At 32.6% G+C, this 19,347-nt stretch overlaps 1 protein-coding gene across 2 annotated transcripts in view; it reads left to right on the top strand.

Moving 5' to 3' along the window:
* LOC148626548 (protocadherin Fat 4-like) overlaps positions 1–19,347 on the top strand; it is a 110,250-nt gene that overhangs the window by 90,025 nt on the left and 878 nt on the right. For both annotated transcript variants that reach the window (XM_088570626.1, XM_088570625.1), the window contains exons 45-59: positions 207–443; positions 894–1,061; positions 2,214–2,377; positions 3,975–4,209; positions 5,750–5,863; positions 6,572–6,646; positions 7,354–7,539; positions 7,942–8,103; positions 9,125–9,281; positions 10,045–10,169; positions 10,796–11,098; positions 11,657–11,839; positions 13,621–14,953; positions 18,199–18,324; positions 19,253–19,339. In XM_088570626.1, coding sequence (XP_088426752.1) covers positions 207–443; positions 894–1,061; positions 2,214–2,377; positions 3,975–4,209; positions 5,750–5,863; positions 6,572–6,646; positions 7,354–7,539; positions 7,942–8,103; positions 9,125–9,281; positions 10,045–10,169; positions 10,796–11,098; positions 11,657–11,839; positions 13,621–14,953; positions 18,199–18,324; positions 19,253–19,332 — 3,648 coding nt within the window. In that variant the 3' untranslated portion in view covers positions 19,333–19,339. The remainder of the gene's footprint in view (positions 1–206; positions 444–893; positions 1,062–2,213; positions 2,378–3,974; positions 4,210–5,749; positions 5,864–6,571; positions 6,647–7,353; positions 7,540–7,941; positions 8,104–9,124; positions 9,282–10,044; positions 10,170–10,795; positions 11,099–11,656; positions 11,840–13,620; positions 14,954–18,198; positions 18,325–19,252; positions 19,340–19,347) is intronic.

Here is a 19,347-nt window from a genome sequence, read left to right as displayed (position 1 = left end):
ACTCAACTTTTGAAAGTTGGTATTGTCAATTTTAATTGTTAAAACAGTCTGATTGTGGCAGGCAAATTTACATGTTTTTCCCATGTAGGGAAAGAAGTTTTAAAGAGAAACAGTAACCAATAAAACCATAAAAATTAATACCCTAAAAATAATACTGTTTCATTCTTTAGAATTTCTGCCTATAGATTCAAGCATTTCACATTTAGGTATCTGGGCCTATACCCCTGGAGACCAATGAGATGAACGTAACAATAACATGTGAAGACTCAGGAGAGCCTCCATTGTCTACCAGTATATCCATTGTCATAGCTATCAAGGAGACCATAGAAATACCCAAAATACTGGTTCTGACAGATCAAAAAGTTGTACCAGAAAACCTAGATACTTTTACTGTTGGTAAACTGCAGGTTGTCCATCAGCTTACAAAAGAGGCTATAGATGGGGTAGGCTTAAAATAATTTCAGTTCAATGTTCTTTAAATCTTTTTGACCCAAAAATGTCTTTCTCAGCACAATTAATTGGACAATGGGAATGTTTGCACGATTCATTTGCTATTGCCAATGTAAGCATAAGCAAGTTCATAGATTAAACTCCAATCACCATTTTATCATTGGTCATCTTCACTGAGATTAGTACTATTGCCTTGACTCAAACACCTCACCCCCACCCCAAAAAAACAAAACAATCTGGTTGTAATGTCAAAAATAAGTATTTGAGTATAAATGGCTTTTTCTACAGATTTAGAATGAGGATTGTTTATGTTTTTTTTCATATGGAACTTGGTTTTAGATAATTTTACCTGTACCAAATACACTTTCTTGACTATTATGACTACAGTATATATGATGTTGTTTATTTAACAAAAACTTATATATGTATTCATTTTTTTCTAGTCATTCCTATATCTTTTATCCAATACGGATGTACCCTTTACATTAGAGGGGAATTTATTGAAGATTAACCAGCCTCTGGATTATGAAGCCCACTCCCAGTGGGAGGTGACTGTAACAGCTTCAGGATTAGATAATGGCAAAATGGTTGATATTGAAGAAACATTTAAGGTTTGGTGACATTGTTCTTAGATAGGATGAAGTATTTTGTGGCAATATTTGACTTGAATATGTAAGCAGTGAATAAAATATAATGAGAATAGGTATGGTGTAGATGTAAAGAGAAAACCCCACCAGGATGAAAATGCCAAGGCCACCCATTGATCAATGAAAGACAAGGAAATCCTCATATCACAGGGCAGGCTACAGCAGCCCCCAAAACATCATAATACAAAACTGTATACTGCAATTGCTGTTTCATTAAAAGTTGATTGGAGGAAACAAGAAAAAATGTTGGAGGAATACATTCATAGAGTCCTTGAACTAATCCATGCAACTATTTGATGAATCAATGTTAGCTGAATGAAAAATTGTTGACAGATAAATAAAAAAAATGAGCAGAGACTGATCTGATCACAGTTTTGTTATGTAAAATGACAGATGATGGGTTCATGTAAATCTTGAAATTTCCATTGGAACAAATCCAGTATAATACCATATTGTCTTTATCTTAAATTCATATTAAATCAGTGCATTATGTTTTTCTTGAAATAAAAGAAATATACAATAAATGTAAAGTAAAAGTAATTAATTGATGTTTTAATCAATTGTATTATATAAATATCGGTAAAAATTGACAAACAAAACAACAGAATCCCTAAAATATATTTACCACGCAGTGGTCATGTGACGCGATGATGACTGATTGGAAACTGATCGCTGATTGATGACCAATCGCAAATATAGTTGCATGGATCAGTTCACATACATGTATACATCAATTAAGTAATTAGAAAATCATTTCCAGTATGTTTACCCAATCACCATACAGTCTTCTAATTTATATATATAGGCTTTGGTTGGTAAAATTTAAAGATTAAGGTCATAATTGACAGCTATTCAAAGTAAAATGGCTATTTCTAAAGGACTGCAACAAGTGCTCTCTAGAAATCTAGTAGGACACATTGGTATAATGTAGGGTAATTTTTTACGTAGAGTTATTTAAACCACTCAGAGGCCTAGCTAGATTAACATGCATGTAAAGTGGTATCACTAGCTGTAGACTTTTTCTGCTTCTTTTGCAATGATGTATGCATGGTTCATGGAATACATATATCTTCATTTTATGTAGCAATAATATTGATTTTTAATATTTTATTTCAGATAGAGGTATCCAATATTAATGAGGCACCAATTAAGATAGGGGTTTATGGAGGAGGGTACCTTCCAGAAAACAGTGACCCTGGAACCATTATAGGGGACTTGAATACTAAGGACCATGAAAAGGACCAGACTTACCAGTATGAACTTCTGAGTATTGCTAAAGGGTAAATATATGAATATTTATATCCCTACCGGAAGTCATAAATGGACTGTGTCCATTTGTTTCACTGGCACAGGAACTATAAGAGCACAACTTTTCTGAATAAGGAGATCAGATTGTGTTGAAATTTTGTAATGTGATTTGATACCATGTGTACTTGTTTATCTCTCACCAACATTTTACAGGAGTTGTGGACTACATTAAAGTTTACCTATTGGTAATAGTTGAGGTAAAATATAAATATTAGAAAGTGATTGATTGAAAATAGAAGCAATATATGTAGAAATATAGGAAGGTTTTTATGTGTAACTAATTTGTAATTAAAAAAAAACTTTCCCAGTATGTGCACAACCAGGCATTCTCTTTCAAAAGTCAGAGGCAGACCATAAATTTTCATTTCTTAGTCGAGGCTTTAGATGTTTAGCTTTTAAAAGTAAGAAACTTTGTGAAAAAAAAAAATGGGACAAACGGATAATAATTTTTCAAAAAATAAATCACTCCGAAGTTACATAGGTATTTTTTTCCTAACGGAATGATTTTGTTGCCATGTACAATATATTGCATATAAACAAATTTTGTATTTAGTTACTTTGCTCTCTTGTACCCTGTGTCTGTCAGTCTGTCTTTTCACAATTTTTTAACAAATTTCGCAGCTTCTCCTGGATTATTTGGTGTATGGCTTCTTTTCATATTAGGTATATGACTTAAATGACCGTTTCTGTAAGAATCAAGCAGTGGTTGAAACATGGTATGAATAAACCCGCTGTTTAATTTGACTATTTGCACCATTAGAATCAAGGGAAAAAGGCAATATTTTCCTTATCATTTTGGTAATAATAGGATAATTAATAGGAAAGAGTAAATAGATTTTGGGCAAAATATGATCAAGAGTGCTAAAAAATGTCTAGAATTAATGAGTGTATGGAACTTGTTCAAATCATAAGTTAAATCTGAATGTGTTCTTGAGTGATCATGTTTGGTCCTTTTTATTGTATAGATTCTCTCCCTTATTTGTTGCTATTTTCAACGTATGATTCGAAATTTGTTGTGAATATTTTCTGACGTTTTGGCGGGAGATAATCAGAGAGTGAAATTACTGAATTTATTCATCGTGAATTATTACAAATTTTTACACAGGGAACATTTGGTAAATCACTGCTATCTGTATAATAAACTAAGTTATGATTTCATTGAAATGTGCTGAAAATGAACATTTCAAGGGCAGATTACTGTCAAACCTCATTTTTCTAACATTCTATTGAAAAATTTCTGAGCAAATCTAGTGATGCAGAGATCAAATAATGGTTTTTTGAAATAAAGAAAGCATCTTTGAGTGATATTATATTGTCACCAATATCAATGAGCCACCCAGTGATGTCACCCAGTTTGTTGTGATTTTGATATGCATGTTTCTGATTTTCCTATTGTGCCAGATTCTTACAAAGACTTACACCTATATGTGGAGACTTGTACACTTTCAAATTTTCCAGCTCATCTTACTGTTTACACTGTGATCTTTATGTTGCTGATTAGGAGACCTGGTATGTTTATTGCTGTTTGTGCAGCCTCTTATGAATATTTGAGCTTTTTTCATTCTTTAGATTAGATATTGTGAATGCAGATCCAGCACTTAAAGATGCCTTCATCTTAGATGGGAAGACCTTGAAAGTGGGTAGTCAGTCTGACCTGATTAACTATGAGCAATCTAAAGTGTTCACTATACTGGTAAAATCCACAGACTCTGGGGAACCACCATTGTCACTGGAGGATACATTTAATGTGGTTATCACTGATGTCAATGATCCACCTACTGATATTGTATTGGATAATTCGGATGTGAGCTTTGTACAATTTATATTTATATACCTTTTCAAACAAATATTGGGGGATATTTAGGAATCATCCTGTCTATACATCTCTCTGTCCGTTCATTCTTCTGTCTACATTTCTGTCATGTACAACTCAAGAAATTTTTGTAGGAAGTTTTGATACAATATGCTGATGTGCATGATGGAATATAATTATTGTTGGAGGACTCCAAAGGGATATGTTTAACATGTTAAAACCTCTGAAACATAAGTCCTCCTAAACTGCTGAAAGGATTTTGCTGAAATTTTATATGAATGTCGGGCATCAAATGTATATGTGAATTACTGCATTTAGACATTAAAGGGGATAATCCAACTACAATTTAAAATCTTGTCATGGCAACTTAACCTTGTAACTAATTACATGGGAAGGTATGGCATCATATGTAGATGTACATGAGGGAATAAAATTACTATTGTATTAGTCAAACTTTACATTTGACATTTAATTCCATTTCAAGAAGGGTTGTTGATGTTCTTTTTGGGCTTGCTCAAAGTACAGTGAAACTTGCCTAAATGATACCCTGAATAATCTGAAAACCTGTCTAAACCAGACCCTGAATAACCTGAAAACTTGTCTAAACCATACATTTTTAAATCAATTTAAATGTTTTTCTAACCTTGGAAAATGGAACACTTGCCTGAACTAGACCCATTTTAAAGTTTGAAGGGGGGAGGGGATGTCGTTTTGTTTAGATTGGTTTCACTGTATTTCTAATTTGATGTTGACAAGGGTTACATTTTGCTCTACAACATTTTGTAGAAAATGAAAGTTATTTATTGCTATCTTGTTTAAAATCCCTTTGATCTTGCTATACGATAATTTTCCATCTCACGCCAGTCGAGTGAGAATGATAATTATTGCTAGTTTGTATGTCCCCTTGTGACATACAAGCAACAGCGTAGGAATATTTGACAACCCAAATAAACGTTTGTATACTGCGTATGAAATAATGGGAAATATGTGGCAATATTTTCTAGTCTACAATTGGAAATGATTAAATACAGTAATTTACCCGATTAGAATGAATAAATCCCAAAATTATTTCACAGATTTTAAACATTTTTAAAAAATGTGTATCACAGCTGCGCAACATATGTAAAATAGTCCCGAAAGGAAATTTTTCAGCGCTTATAAAACTTACATATTTAGGTCAAGAAAACGGAAAATAAAAAAAAAACTAATACCTTACAATTCATCAAAACAGCGATAAACAGATTATTAAATATTTTTTCAACTCGCGGGAGATGATCATAAGAAACTCCCTCTCGTTGAAAAATATTAAATAATCTAATATTATCTGTCACTCTCTCTTGACATCTCTTTATGATAAAGTACATAACACATACCAAGGAGTTTTATAGAGAGATTGTTACCCATTAAAAATACATTGGATCAATCGTCTATGCTTCAGGGTGAAAATGATTTTCTTTGCTCTTTCATCCTCTTAGCTATGCTATTTATATAATATAAGATATCAAAAAGTTTTGTATGCATATGTATACAGGTACCAGAAAACAGCCCAGTGAACACAGTGATTGGTGTTTTTACAGTTGAAGATGAAGATGCTGATCAGACTCATTCATGTGATATCCAAAACTCTGCTGATGTACCTTTTGATGTAAGATTTTCCAAATTATGTAGAATTTATCACAAGTATTATTTTGTTGACACTAAAATTGCATGTGTAACAAAAGCATTGCCTTCATACATAATATAAATGTTATAGCCTACTGGACAATATGTGATGAATGGCCTATGCATTGTGCCCTTGTTATAAACCCTGGAATGATGAGGGTTTTCCTTAGACCAATATCAGGTCTTGGATTATATCATTGATCTTAATCCCTCAAAATAAAAAAGACAAGTTCAGAAGTGTATCAGGAATAAAAATGAATTTTTCTATTAAAAAAAATGTGGATTCTTATGCTTATTGTTTCTAAATGAGTTCTTTTTTTATATGCGGATGTAGAAAATCAAGGTCAGGGTAACAATCTGTAACAAAGCATACAAGTTAAGATACAAGTACATATTTTTCATAAATTTACAGGAGGTTGTTGCTTCTGTGAGCTAGCACAATAAAGATCCGGCCAAGTGTCGGTCTAGTACAAAGTATGGTCTATTTGTTTGGAATGACTTTCTCATACTGTGTTGGATTAGTACAAAGCAGGGTCTGTTTGATTGGTCAGACTTTCTCATACTGTGTTGGATTAGTACAAAGCAGGGTCTGTTTGATTGGTCGGTTGTTCTCCTCATGAAATTCATGACATGTCTGCCATGGAGTGTTAAACCATAATCAATCAATTAATTAATCAATCTTTAATTACAGGTAAAAGACAAAGTGAAGTTAATAGTAAGCAGACTAGTATTAGATTATGAAACCACAAAAACTTACGTGATTCAGGTAATGATATATAATATTAGGCAGATGTGAGAGGCCTCATTGATAGATATATTACTTATCTTGAGGTAGGTGTTGTCATGGGTACTAGCAGACTTGGAATGACTGGTCTGTGGACTAAGTTGTCCCATGCATTATCCTTTACTTCTCCTATACCACTAAATGCAGTTGAATGAAATTTTCACAGAATGTTCATTACATATTCCAAGTATGCATCTTTTTTTTTTTAATTTTGATTTGAATCAATTTGAGGTTTTAATTAGCGAAACATGGACTTAGTCATTTATAAATATGGGGAAATCAGGGGATCCATCTCTTATCCATTACTCCTCCTACACTGCTGAGTTGATTTTAAGGAATTTTTTGCACGATCTTTATTACATAATCCCATTGTATTGTAGACTTTAGAGGGGGTTGGTGGGGTCACTAAGTGAGCATTGCGATACAGTTTTTCTAGTTACATTTTAAGGTCATAGGTTAAAGTCATATAGAATACCCTTATCAGGATTATGTTCTCAATTACTAGTATATATGATATATGCTGCAATTTATTTTGAATACTTTAGTATTTTGCCATACTCATTTTTTCATGTATTTTTGGGACAGAATCTGCAGATATTAGCAAGGCCAATAATTAATAATTTGTTGCATTGTCTAGTTGAATCTTGAATCTTATTCTGGTTGCATTTTAATCTTGTCATTCTTATTAGGTGTCATGTAAAGACCAAGGACAGGATGGAACACAGCTTGTATTCACCAAAGCCATCACCATAAATGTCACCAATATCAATGAGCCACCCAGTGATGTCACCATATCTAAGTTAGAAGTGTCCGAAGCAATTTTGCCTGGTGAAATTGTGGGCAAAGTTAGTGCTACTGATCCTGATTCACCACAGGTATCATGGAGCTGTCATTATGTGCTTTCCTTTCTAGATTTGACCATTGCCTGTCAAGTGACCTCAGAATATTTCCTGACTGACCTTATTATTAAATGAGTTTTTCTGTTATTTTACTTCCAATTATTTAACAAATAACATTGAACATGGACCATTTTTAAATTATGTGAGTTTTCCAATCTTTCTTTTTTAATTTTAGAATATTGAACTTTAAGTTATAAATTGACCTTAGACATTACTTAACTGCCTTATGAGATGTATTACATATTTTCAATCAATCGTTTTTTCTTCTGTTTTAAAGCTGGATTTTTTTTTTCTGTCATGTGTTTTGTACATTTTAGGTGACTTTCTCTCTCAAGGATTTGGGTTTGTTCACTCTCAGATGTGTTTTGTACATTTTAGGTGACTTTCTCTCTTGAGGAGTCAGGTTTGTTCAGAGTGGAAGGAGATGATACCATAGTTACAACTGGTCCATTAAACTATGAAGAGAGGGAAGAATATATTGTCACTGTAAATGCAACTGATAATGAAGGACTGTCTACATACAAGGATTTTACTCTGAGGGTAACATAGTTGTAGCCATAATTAAAGCAATATCCAAGTATAAAAAATGAAAAGAAGCCAGTGGAGAAAATTCTCTATTTATCACATTTCAGTAGAAAATTTCCGTGCAACTGCGGAATAGTAAAAATGGTCTATTTAAATATTTATTATCATTTAAAATGGTCCATTCTGAGATTTTTTTTTCTCACTAAAATTTTGTATTTTTAGCTGTGTGAGGTTTCCTTATTTCACCAATGGGTTATGACAGAACACATGTGCTTTCCCCTAAAAAATTGGCACAATTAAACAAAGAGTCTGTGAACAATCTTATCTTACCAGTATGTGTTTGAAAATTCTTTTTTAAAATATAATTTTATTGAGAATAGCCAGTGTTTGATATTTAATTGCAGTTTGTTTATATCACAAGTGACTGCTTTGAAGCGACCCATAAATTACACCTGGTCGTGATGTATTACGGACCGTATCGATACGTCATGATTAGCTGTTTAAATGTAGGTCATTTTAATTCAACAAGATTGAAGTGAGAAAAATAATTAAACACCAGCTTTTCTCATGCAGGACTGGGAAATCTCAGACACCCTTGGGTAAGATGTTATATAGTTCCACAACTCAGCTGAGCCTTGATAGAGAACGATTAAATTTTACCCTTGTGTGTCTTAGACTTCCCTTTCTTGCACTCGTACAGGTGTTAGATTTTTGATATCTCAAATTATGACCTGAAATGAAATAACAATAAATGATCAGCCTGAACTAGAAGTGGTTTCCAGTTTGTTCAGGGTTCTGTTTTGACAAGTTTCACTATGTAGGTATGTCCAATTGTAACTATAAATATCATTCTTGTAGACAATTTTAAGAGTGTTCAATGGTTGCTTTAGGGGTAAGCGAAAATACATTAAAATTGTAAAAAAGCAAGCGTAAAAATAGTGAAGCACTATTAGTTTTGTCTAAATAACCTCGTCCGAGGCCCTCATTTAAAAAGTTCAATCAATGGGCATAAATTTAACATTCTGAAATCTTGTAGGTTTTAGATGTGAATGAAAGTCCAACAGGAATAAAGTTAGACAACAATGAAGTTGAAGAGAACTTGCTTAAGGGGTCTCCAATAGGAGTTCTGACTACAGAAGATCCAGACAGAGGACAAACATTCACATATCAGTTAATACAAGGGGTTAATGATGGTGAGGTATTCATGAAGTCATGGGTCTACCCTTGATCTAACAGTTTACCATATTTTTTGGAATATAAATCAATATGGAGTATAAGTTGAATTACCTAATTTTGACCCAAATTGACAAAAAAAATATAGATAAGTCGAATTTGGCAGATAAGTCAAGGGTCAGACGGTTTGTTTTTAACAGCATATTATTCCAGCAATGTTACTTTGTATAGTATTTCTGTATAAAATTTATATTTGTTTACAAGTCTTGTACAAATTGGTCCAATTGCATAAAGTATAAAAAAATCATGTGTGCCAGAAACCTATCCAGCCAACAGAACATTTGATTTCATAATGTTTAACTGACCACATAGTAAGAGACAACGTTTGTATCATAGTGACACATATACAGTAGAACCTTGATAGCTGAAACTCCAATGAACCATGTAGATTTGTATGAGTTACGTAGATTTCAAGAAACAGAGGTTTTGAGATTCCCAGAAATTTTCCATTTCAAGCATACCTCTTAAACAGGTTTATAAAGTGGCTGCCAAGGTCGAAACATTGAAGGATATTTGCTTAATCTTGTTACCTTGGAGACCAACACTTAAATTTAATTGTTTGGGAAATTGATGGTCAGGAAAATCATGCTGGGTTAATTACATTGATTATTAGAAGAAAACATTACTACTTTAAAATGCATTCAAGAAATTCTGGATGTTTGAGCCATCAGAGTTTAAGTTCTGTTGTAGTTTATTATAAGTTATAATGTTTTGTATTTGTAGGCTATTTTGGCATCTCTGGTAATAAGCTGGTAACAGGAGAACTGGTATTGGACTATGAAACAAGTACTGAGTACAAAGTTGTGGTAGAGAGTACAGATAGTGGCATTCCTTCAAAATCTGTCCAGGTAATATTTTTATAAGACTATCAAGATAACCTAAACTAAAAGATGTACATGTACAGAAGAGTGAAAACCTTCTCACTTTGTAGATTCTACAAAATTAGCCTTCATTTGGAAATTGTACAGATTTTCTTCATAGAGAATATGGCAATTGAAAGACCAAAAATATGATTTTATCTGTTTGATAACATTTTACATAGTAGATACTGTCAATATTTTATTTAAGGCCTAAAAAGTCTTTTTATGTCAAATTTGGAGGGCTGTTGCCCTTGAAAGCCTATAATGTATTCTTTCGTTTTTTTTAAGGGTCTGCAGTTTTCAGAGAATCCAAGCCCTTTGAAAACATCAGACTGATTCTTTCCCCTTTTCAAATCCAGATTTTACGGATTACTATTTTTTTTTACTGTATATTTACTTCCAATTTTGCCAATTTCTGAAAACATAAGGCTGGTGGTTTTTATAGTATAGTTAAACCTACATAATTCAAAAACCTGACTAATCAGATGCTGATACATCAATTTAATGTATTTTGAATCATGGTAACCTGAACACCAGCCTAAATCAAATAAATCCAAAATATGTAGATAGGTTTCTCTGTATTTATTACATTGGCTATTGTTGTTTTGTTTCAGGAAGAATTTACAATTATAGTCAAGAATTCAAATGATCCCCCAAATGCAATACTGTTTGACTCAGTTCCTTCCCTTTCTGAAGACACACCAACACAAACAATTGTTTCCAAGATACAAGTTGATGACCCAGATAGTAACCAATCTCATTCCTGTAATCTCAAGACAAAAGCAACACCCTTTACTGTATTGACCAATGAAAAAGCAGAGAAGAATTTGGTGCTTAATGGTAAACTGGACTTTGAATCTGTCAGTAAATTTGACTTAGTCATCCAGTGTTCTGATGGAGAATATGATATAGAGAAGGTATGAGGTGATTTTGAATATATCACTAATGGTTTTTCAATTGAGGTGATGAAAGAAAATAGTAGGTTCTTATATAAGTCTGCTGAAGATATGGTATTTCTATAATTAGTGTGAAAGATTATGTGTTCCTTTCGCAGGAGGAGCTCAGCAAAGTGTTAAAAGGCCATATTTTTTCTTTTAGATTGGAAGAAATATAGGAAATTAAATGGAAATGAGTGTACAAACATACCTGTTTCTATTCTAAAATTTTACAATTAGCAGGCAGTCTACTGTATTCAGAGAGGAAACCATAAAGTATAACTCTCATCAGTGTGATATTACATGAAAGGAATGTGACCTTGTTAATACTTCTCTGAAAACATCATTTATGAGGTCTTTGAAATAGTCATTTTGATTGGACATTTGTCCATGTGTGTTACCCTGTTCTCAGTAGAAATGAAAATAAGATGATGGACATTTTCATCTTCTAAGTGTATGTGCTAGCTCAATTATGAGTATAAGGAAAAATATTAAGTATTTAACCTTTACCTGAATTTTTGCAAATTTCTTTTTTTTCAGAGTTTATCAATTTCTATTGAGGATGTCAATGAAGCTCCAACATCTATATCCTTGTCTGGAACAAAGACCATTCTAGCAGATGCCAAACCAGATGATTTGATTGGTCAATTCTCAGCCAATGATCCTGACCAAAATCAAGTCCATAACTTTGTTTTAAAGGGTCAAAATTCTGATGTTTTTAAGGTGAGATATTGTAGAATTTTTTTTTATAAAAGTTTCCTCAATCTAAGGGGTTCAAATTTTAAGAGTTAAAGGTCTTTGATTTTTTTTTTGCATCCTGAAAGAAAGGTGCTTAAGAAGAAAGTAAAAAGTCCTCAATAGACCCTTTAGTGCTAACTGAAGGATAGTGGATGAGCATGCATGGAGCATGCTCAATATACACTTCCTTGGGGAAAATTCTTTTGTTGTACCCAAGCCCTACTTAACAGAAGTGTATATTGAGTACATTCATCAACTTACCACAAAAAGGTCTGTTAGAGTAAATACAAGGTATGTTGGGTCCATGACTGATAAATAAAACTTCAATAGTTCTATATTAAAAATTGAGGGGCTTGGACCTAATTTGAACACCTGAATCCTATATTGATTAACTACATCACTTGTTACAAATGACTTGTGATAAATACTTAAGTAACTACAAAAAAAATTACATGTAAGTTAAAATATTAGATTACTTAAATTGGGTGCAGATGTCTGTGCACTTGCCTGCCTGATTAAACTTTGTCTCCAACTCCTTGGCTGGATTCTCACAAAACTTTATGCTGGGTTACACCACTTCATGGTGATGTGTATATTGTCAGTGATAAAGGTTTCAACAAGTTTGTAAAAAATATGGCTACAAACTTCAGCATATTTCTTCAGCCACTGGACAAAATCATTATCCACAACTCCTTCTTTAATGCTTGCTTGATTTGTATGAAACTTTATGAAGTGTTAGGTAACTATAGAGTGAGGTGCATATTATCAGTAATTAGGATTTTAACAAGTTTTTATGAAAGTTTGATATTTTGTTCCCAGCATACTGACAGAAATACCATAATCTGCGACGTATCCTTCATCTCTTGCTTGATTTTCATCGCACTTTTTCTTGTGTCACTAAATGGAGACATAAATATTGTAAGAAAGTGCTGTTTATTGGCAAGATGTATTAGAGATATGGATTTGACTTGTGCAAAACATATGCTTTAGTTGGGTATTAGTTCTTTTAAGGACAGATCTAGATTCATACCAAAATTGGGATATTTTGGTCATAGTTTTATTTTGGTTTATTTGGTGAAATTTAATACACAAATATTGAAAGAAATCAATTACCATGAGTAGCAAACAAAAGGTATCTGATGTTTACACAGCAATTAAATTGACCTTTGGTAGTGTATAATTTATAGAAAAACTTCAACCGTGAAAAAAAACCCAAAAAAAACCACAAAAACACTTATCATTCTGAATGCACCATAATTTAAACATACACATTTTGACAGAAATCCACCAAAATAATCCTATGCCAAAATATCAGTATACTTAATTCAAGTTATTTAAATGTTTATGTAGCTGTCTTTGTAAGAATCATGCAAAAACTGAAAAATGTGATACACCCCAAAAAAGGTTACATATTTTTATTTTTGTAATTAATTTGTTTTGTGGGTCTACATTACGAAATGTGTAATTATTCATTCAAATCTGCCTGCTCTTAAGAGATAATCAACATTGAAAATCCAATTGATTCTATTGTATTTGAGTGTCATTTACAGAGTTATCTCCCTTACTTTTGAATTCTACAGTGCATTCTATGCAATTTTTATCTCCTATGAACACAGGTTATATGAGGAACCAAATGTTAATTTCTGTTTACTAAAGTATTTTAAACAAGATATCAAAAATAAGTATGTGTAGGCTTTCCAACCATATATCACATTTTGCATGATTCTTAGCTGGAGTGTTACTTAACATGTATAATGTGTTTCCAGATTGAAAAAAACAAATTACTGATGAACTCAAAACTGCCAACAGATATATTAACAAGTGCAAAGCCTGAAATCAGAATAACTGTCCAAGTGTCTGACAATGGGGATCCTATTCAGTATTTAATACAGAACTTCACACTACTAATCACCAATGTAGAAATATTAGCTGCAGAATTGCCTTCTGTTGCCCTTGACAACACTGAGGTGGAAGAAGATGCAGAGATTGGATCTGTAATTGGAAATTTATATAATGTCAACCAATCTATTGGTGAAGATATCATATTTGAATTGGAAAACAATCCTAATGATTTATTTTCTATTAGAGACAATCAACAGCTAGTTTTAGAGAAAAGTTTGGCTGATTATGTTGGAACTTCAGTTACTGTTGTAATCAAGGTCAGAAATATTGAAACTTTTGAGTCTGTGTCTCAAACTGTGACTATACTGATCAAAAGTGTAGACCGTTGCTTCAGAAATGGGAAAACTTGTAGTGAAAATGCTAGGTGTATCAAGATGAATGAAACGTATCATAACTGTCATTGTGAAGATGGATTTTCTGGTAATGGGTATTTGTGTACAAATATTGATGACTGTGCAGAAGCAACCATATGTGAAAATGGTGGGACATGTATAGATGGGATTAACTCATATTCTTGCCTTTGTACAAAAGAGTTCAATGGTCAGAATTGTGAGGTTTCTTTAGAACCACAAAACCCTTGCAGGAAGAATCCATGTAAAAACAAAGGAATTTGTCAATCTGAAGATGGGAAGTCTTATGTCTGCGTTTGTACTCTAGGTTGGTTTGGTGCCACCTGTGATCAGAGTGTTGATGACTGTGAACAATCTGATTGTCAAGGGGGAGGAGTGTGCATTGATAAACATAGAACTTACATTTGTGAATGTCCAGAAATGAGGACAGGACCAAGATGTCAATACTTCACCTCTGCTTGTGAAGCTGGTAGCTGCAATGATGAACCAACTGATTTATGTGTTCCATTGTACAACAGGGATAAGCATACATGTATACAATCAAAAGAAGATTTGGTCAACTTAGTTTCAAAGAACCCTGACATAATCAAATTTGATGAAAATGAAATTCTAGCAAGGTTTCAGGATGTTCTTCTAGAACTGTTGGATAGGACTGGTGTCTCAACTACAAACAGAATACGTAAACGGAGAAGTACAGAATCAGGGGAAGTACAGGTTTATATTAAAAAAGTTGAGAAAAGCGAAGATGGTACTGTTACTGTAAGTTTTGCAGTGTTGAATGCTGTTGATTCACCTTATACTGAAGAAGAAGTAATACAGATGCTGTTGAAAAGTTGTTCTGATATTGGTATGTATGTCTTTATGTATGGTCACAAGATCTTGTGTAGAGAAATAATGGGGAGATTGATTGGCAAAAGCAATCTCACTAGGAAATATTTCTAGCAGAATTGCTGTTCCCCATCGATTTCCATTTTTTCTTTCTACACAAGAACCTAGTGGTGTGATATTGGTACATGTAAAAATGGGAGATGTGGTATGATTGCCATTGAAGCAGTCATGCACCAGAAGCTAAGCAAAGAACAATTTAACTTCTACTGGTCACCAAACTGTCTTCAATGATGAGCAAAACTCATACCATAAAGCAAGCTGTAAAAGACCCCAAAATAAATGAAGTTTAAATAAATAGGTATCTACTTAGGAAATTCTTTAAGCCAGTAACATTTGCACAGCTGTCGATGTGCACAGCAAATTCTTTTTCAAAAATAAAATTTGAATGCAAACATTATTTGTCATTACTTGATATGTTTTAAATGGAGGCACATGAAAATTAAACAACCTTGGAACCTGAATCGCTCACCTAGTTAAAGTTTGTCTTTCAAGGGCAATAAATTTAACGAGTTGTCCAACAATTTTCACTCAAGAAAACTTTGGCAGGACTTATCATAAGGATTATTTCAACTGAAAACTGTAAAAAAGATAAAAAAGTATTTTTCATTTTTCAAGGGCAATAACTCTTACAAGGGGTAATCTGACAACTTTGATCCTCAAGACTTTTGAAGGCCTTATAATATGGATTATTTCAGCAATTGAAAGAGTTTGGCTAAACCTTACAGTTTTGGAGATATATGCAAAAAACTACTGTCTGATCCCTATGTTCTATTTTGAGTCACATCAGTTCTATGCAGGATACCCCAAAGTACATTCATACCAAGTTTGGTTCCAAGTGGTCAAGTAATGTCAGAGGAGAAGATTTTTGAAAGAAATATCATTAAAATTAGCAAAAAAAAATGTTGAAAAAAGGCAGTAACTCCAACAAGGCTTAACAGATTAAAATGAAAATTGGACCACAGATAGATCTCATCATGCTGAACACTTACCCTGTCAGAATTTGACTAAATCTAAGTTCTGAAGATATGCGAAAAACTACTGTCTGACCCCTATGTTCTCTTTTTAGTAACGGCAGCCATGTTTTTCGATGGATCGAAAATCCCCACATACATTCTATGCAGGATACCCCAAGGAACACTCATACCAAGTTTGGTTACAATTGGTCAAATAATGTCAGAGGAGGAGAGGTTTGAAAAATTGTCAATGACTGACGCCAAGTGATGGCAATAAAAAGATAAAAATTTGATTCCTAAATCAAGTGCATTGTAACTAAAATGATTTTACAGAAAGTATTTAACTTTAGTATGATATGAAATGATAGGATGTAAAGAGATGCTTCTGAAATTTCATATATTAATATATTTATATACTGGTATAACTTTATCACTATTTTAAATGTGTATGGCCTGATCATTATGCCCCCACTCCAAAGGAGAAGGGGTATTCGTTTATGTCACTGGTTCATGTCAGGAAATTTCCTGCTGTTTCTGGACAATACACTTAATATAATTCATATAGAATTCCTTTTATATCAATTAATATCTCTTTCAAGATCAATAAAGTAAATATGTTTAGGTATTTATTCGATTATAAGATTAGAGGGACTTCTTTTTTGCTTTGCAAGATGTTTAGTTATAAATTTGCTTAAAGGAAATTGAATTTTTGCTAAATGTGCCAAAAGCATCCAGTATGTTAAGCATGTTCTATTTAACACACTTATCGGTCAAAGTTTTCATTCTTTCATCAATATTTTATAATTGTTAAACAAGATGTGAAGCGCAGTGATTTTAACAGAGTAAAATTGGTGGGAAAATTTAAAAGGCCTTTTTTTTTAAATCTCATTTACACCTAGGACATTATTTTCTTTTTAGCAGGGTTTTGAATGTGACTGCAAATTATTATTATAGGTTTTAAAATTGTTTAAAAAAAGGTGAAATGAAACCAAATTTATCAATGTGTGTTAAGTGGGTTTTGATCATATCCATACCTATTAGGGGGGGGAGACTCCAACAAAATCAATGAAAAAATTACAAAAGTACAAAATTTTTATTTTTACAAATTTACATAAATTTGCTTTTACTTCAAAATCTTCAACATGAGACAGTGTCAATGGAGGAGAAACTCCCATATGAACTGTTACAAATGTTAACAAGTATGCATATCTCTGAAATCAGTATTTTACTATCAACATTAAGAGAAAAAGAACAGTTTTAATTATATGGAAAATACAAATTTATTATTACAGTTTTATTTTACATCATGTAATATTTGAAATCGAGTGCATTATACTATTTTCATAAGAATCAAAACCTCCAGTGCTAACAGCACTTTGATTTGTTCCCAGGTGTAAATAATATTTCTTTCTCAATTTTAACCCTTACTATCTCACTGTAAACCTGCCTAAAATGCTTCAATTTTTTTTAAATATCAGTTTTCTGTAATGAATATTTACTTGGGTCAGAACTCATATATTGTATTCCTGAATTCACTGTGAACTTGTTCATGGTCACAACTTATATATTGTATTACTGAATTCACTGTGAACTTGTTCATGGTAGATCGTTATTTGATGTGTAGTTACCTTAACATTCTTTTACTCAATTTTAACCCTTACTATCTCACTGTAAACCTGCCTAAAATGCTTCAATTTTTTTTAAATATCAGTTTTCTATAATGAATATTTACTTGGGTCAGAAATCATATATTGTATTCCTGAATTCACTGTGAACTTGTTCATGGTCACAACTTATATATTGTATTACTGAATTCACTGTGAACTTGTTCATGGTAGATCGTTATTTGATGTGTAGTTACCTTAACATTCTTTTACTCATACATTAGTAGTGTTTGTCTTCATATGCTGCTTTTTTGCATAATGGAGCCCATCTCTTGTTTGTTTTTAATGGTTCTCTGATTTTTTCATTTCAGAGATCTTGAATTTTACACCCTGCAAAGTGACAATTTGATATCTGTTTTTTACATGTAATAATTATTTATTTGCTGACCCTCATACTTGATAACCAAACTTCTTGGAAACTAATGCACCAAATTTCATGAAACTTTGTAGGTAGTGAAGACCTGAAATGTAGCTGTGCATATTATGAGGAATTTTTGGTCTACTGAATTTGATGTCTCATGAATGAACGTTGTGCTGAAGCAGTGTTGTCAATCACAACTTTAAGAGAAATATGTATTTGATTTTAGAAAGTGAAGGTTTAGATGAGACAGACGTGTGTCCAATAATACGACAGCTACAGACACCTGCCACTGCTGTTCCAACTGATCAACCAGGAGGAGGAGGTTCAGGAGCTCTTATTGGAGGAGCTGTTGGTAGGTATCATTTTAATAAATGTAGATTCCTCTTCATTAATGCGTGGTTTAAATTATTTCTTCTTTTACCATTGAGAGAAATTAATAATTCATTCTGACTTTATTCTTTCAGAACTTCCACACCTTGTGTGATTTAAAAGAAAACTGTTTTCAAAAGAAATTATTTTCCATCTTGATACCGAATTTCATTTTGCATTCTACAGAAAGGACTTCGGCCATTTTCCCCAGGATTCTGCCCATTGATGAATGTTCGTTTAGACTATTTATATGTATATATAACAATATATAACATGTTTTATGTTTGACTCTTGAACCTTGTTTGAAAATACTCTTTTTAATAGTGTCTGAATAGATATATAGTTACATCCTCCACCACTTACTTGCAAAGTGAGAAGCATATAGTGATAGGGATGTCCATCCTTCCATCCATCACAAAAGGGAGCATTTCTTATCCATTACTCCTTCTATACTATAGGATGGTAGTGATGAAACTATCACAAGAATCTTTTTTACATGTTATCATTTTGCACTTTTGATCTGAACAAATGACAACTTTGTCATTTGTGAATATGAGGACATAGGGGAAACCATCTTTTACTCCTCCTACACCACTGAATGGAATTGAATGAACCCTTTACAGAATCATTATTATGCTCCCAATATACACCTCCTATTTAAGAATTTGATCCAAATCAATATGGAGGTCAAAAGATGGACTTTATCAAATAGGGTAGTGGGGGTATCAAGTTAGTGAGCATTGCTCACAGTTTTTTCTAGTTTATGTCATATTTTAGAGGGGGAAAAATAGTTTAAATGAAATTCTAGGGTGACAAATTAAAGTTGGTTAAGTTTTCAGACAGTAGAAAACTGTAGTAAATAGCTTGCATTAGCAATAAATTTTGAATGCTTATTTTATAATATTTTTCAGGAGGAGTAGTAGTGGTCATTATTATAATCATAATTATAGTCATTGTTATAAAGAAGAGAAACCAAAAATCCGGAAGTTAATATAAAGGTAATTCA

Source organism: Perna viridis, chromosome 2, assembly GCF_037379345.1.
Source record: "Perna viridis isolate PV_CMFRI_1.1 ecotype Kerala chromosome 2, ASM3737934v1, whole genome shotgun sequence".
NCBI lineage: Eukaryota > Metazoa > Mollusca > Bivalvia > Mytilida > Mytilidae > Perna > Perna viridis.
This window is presented reverse-complemented; position numbering and strand designations above follow the sequence as displayed.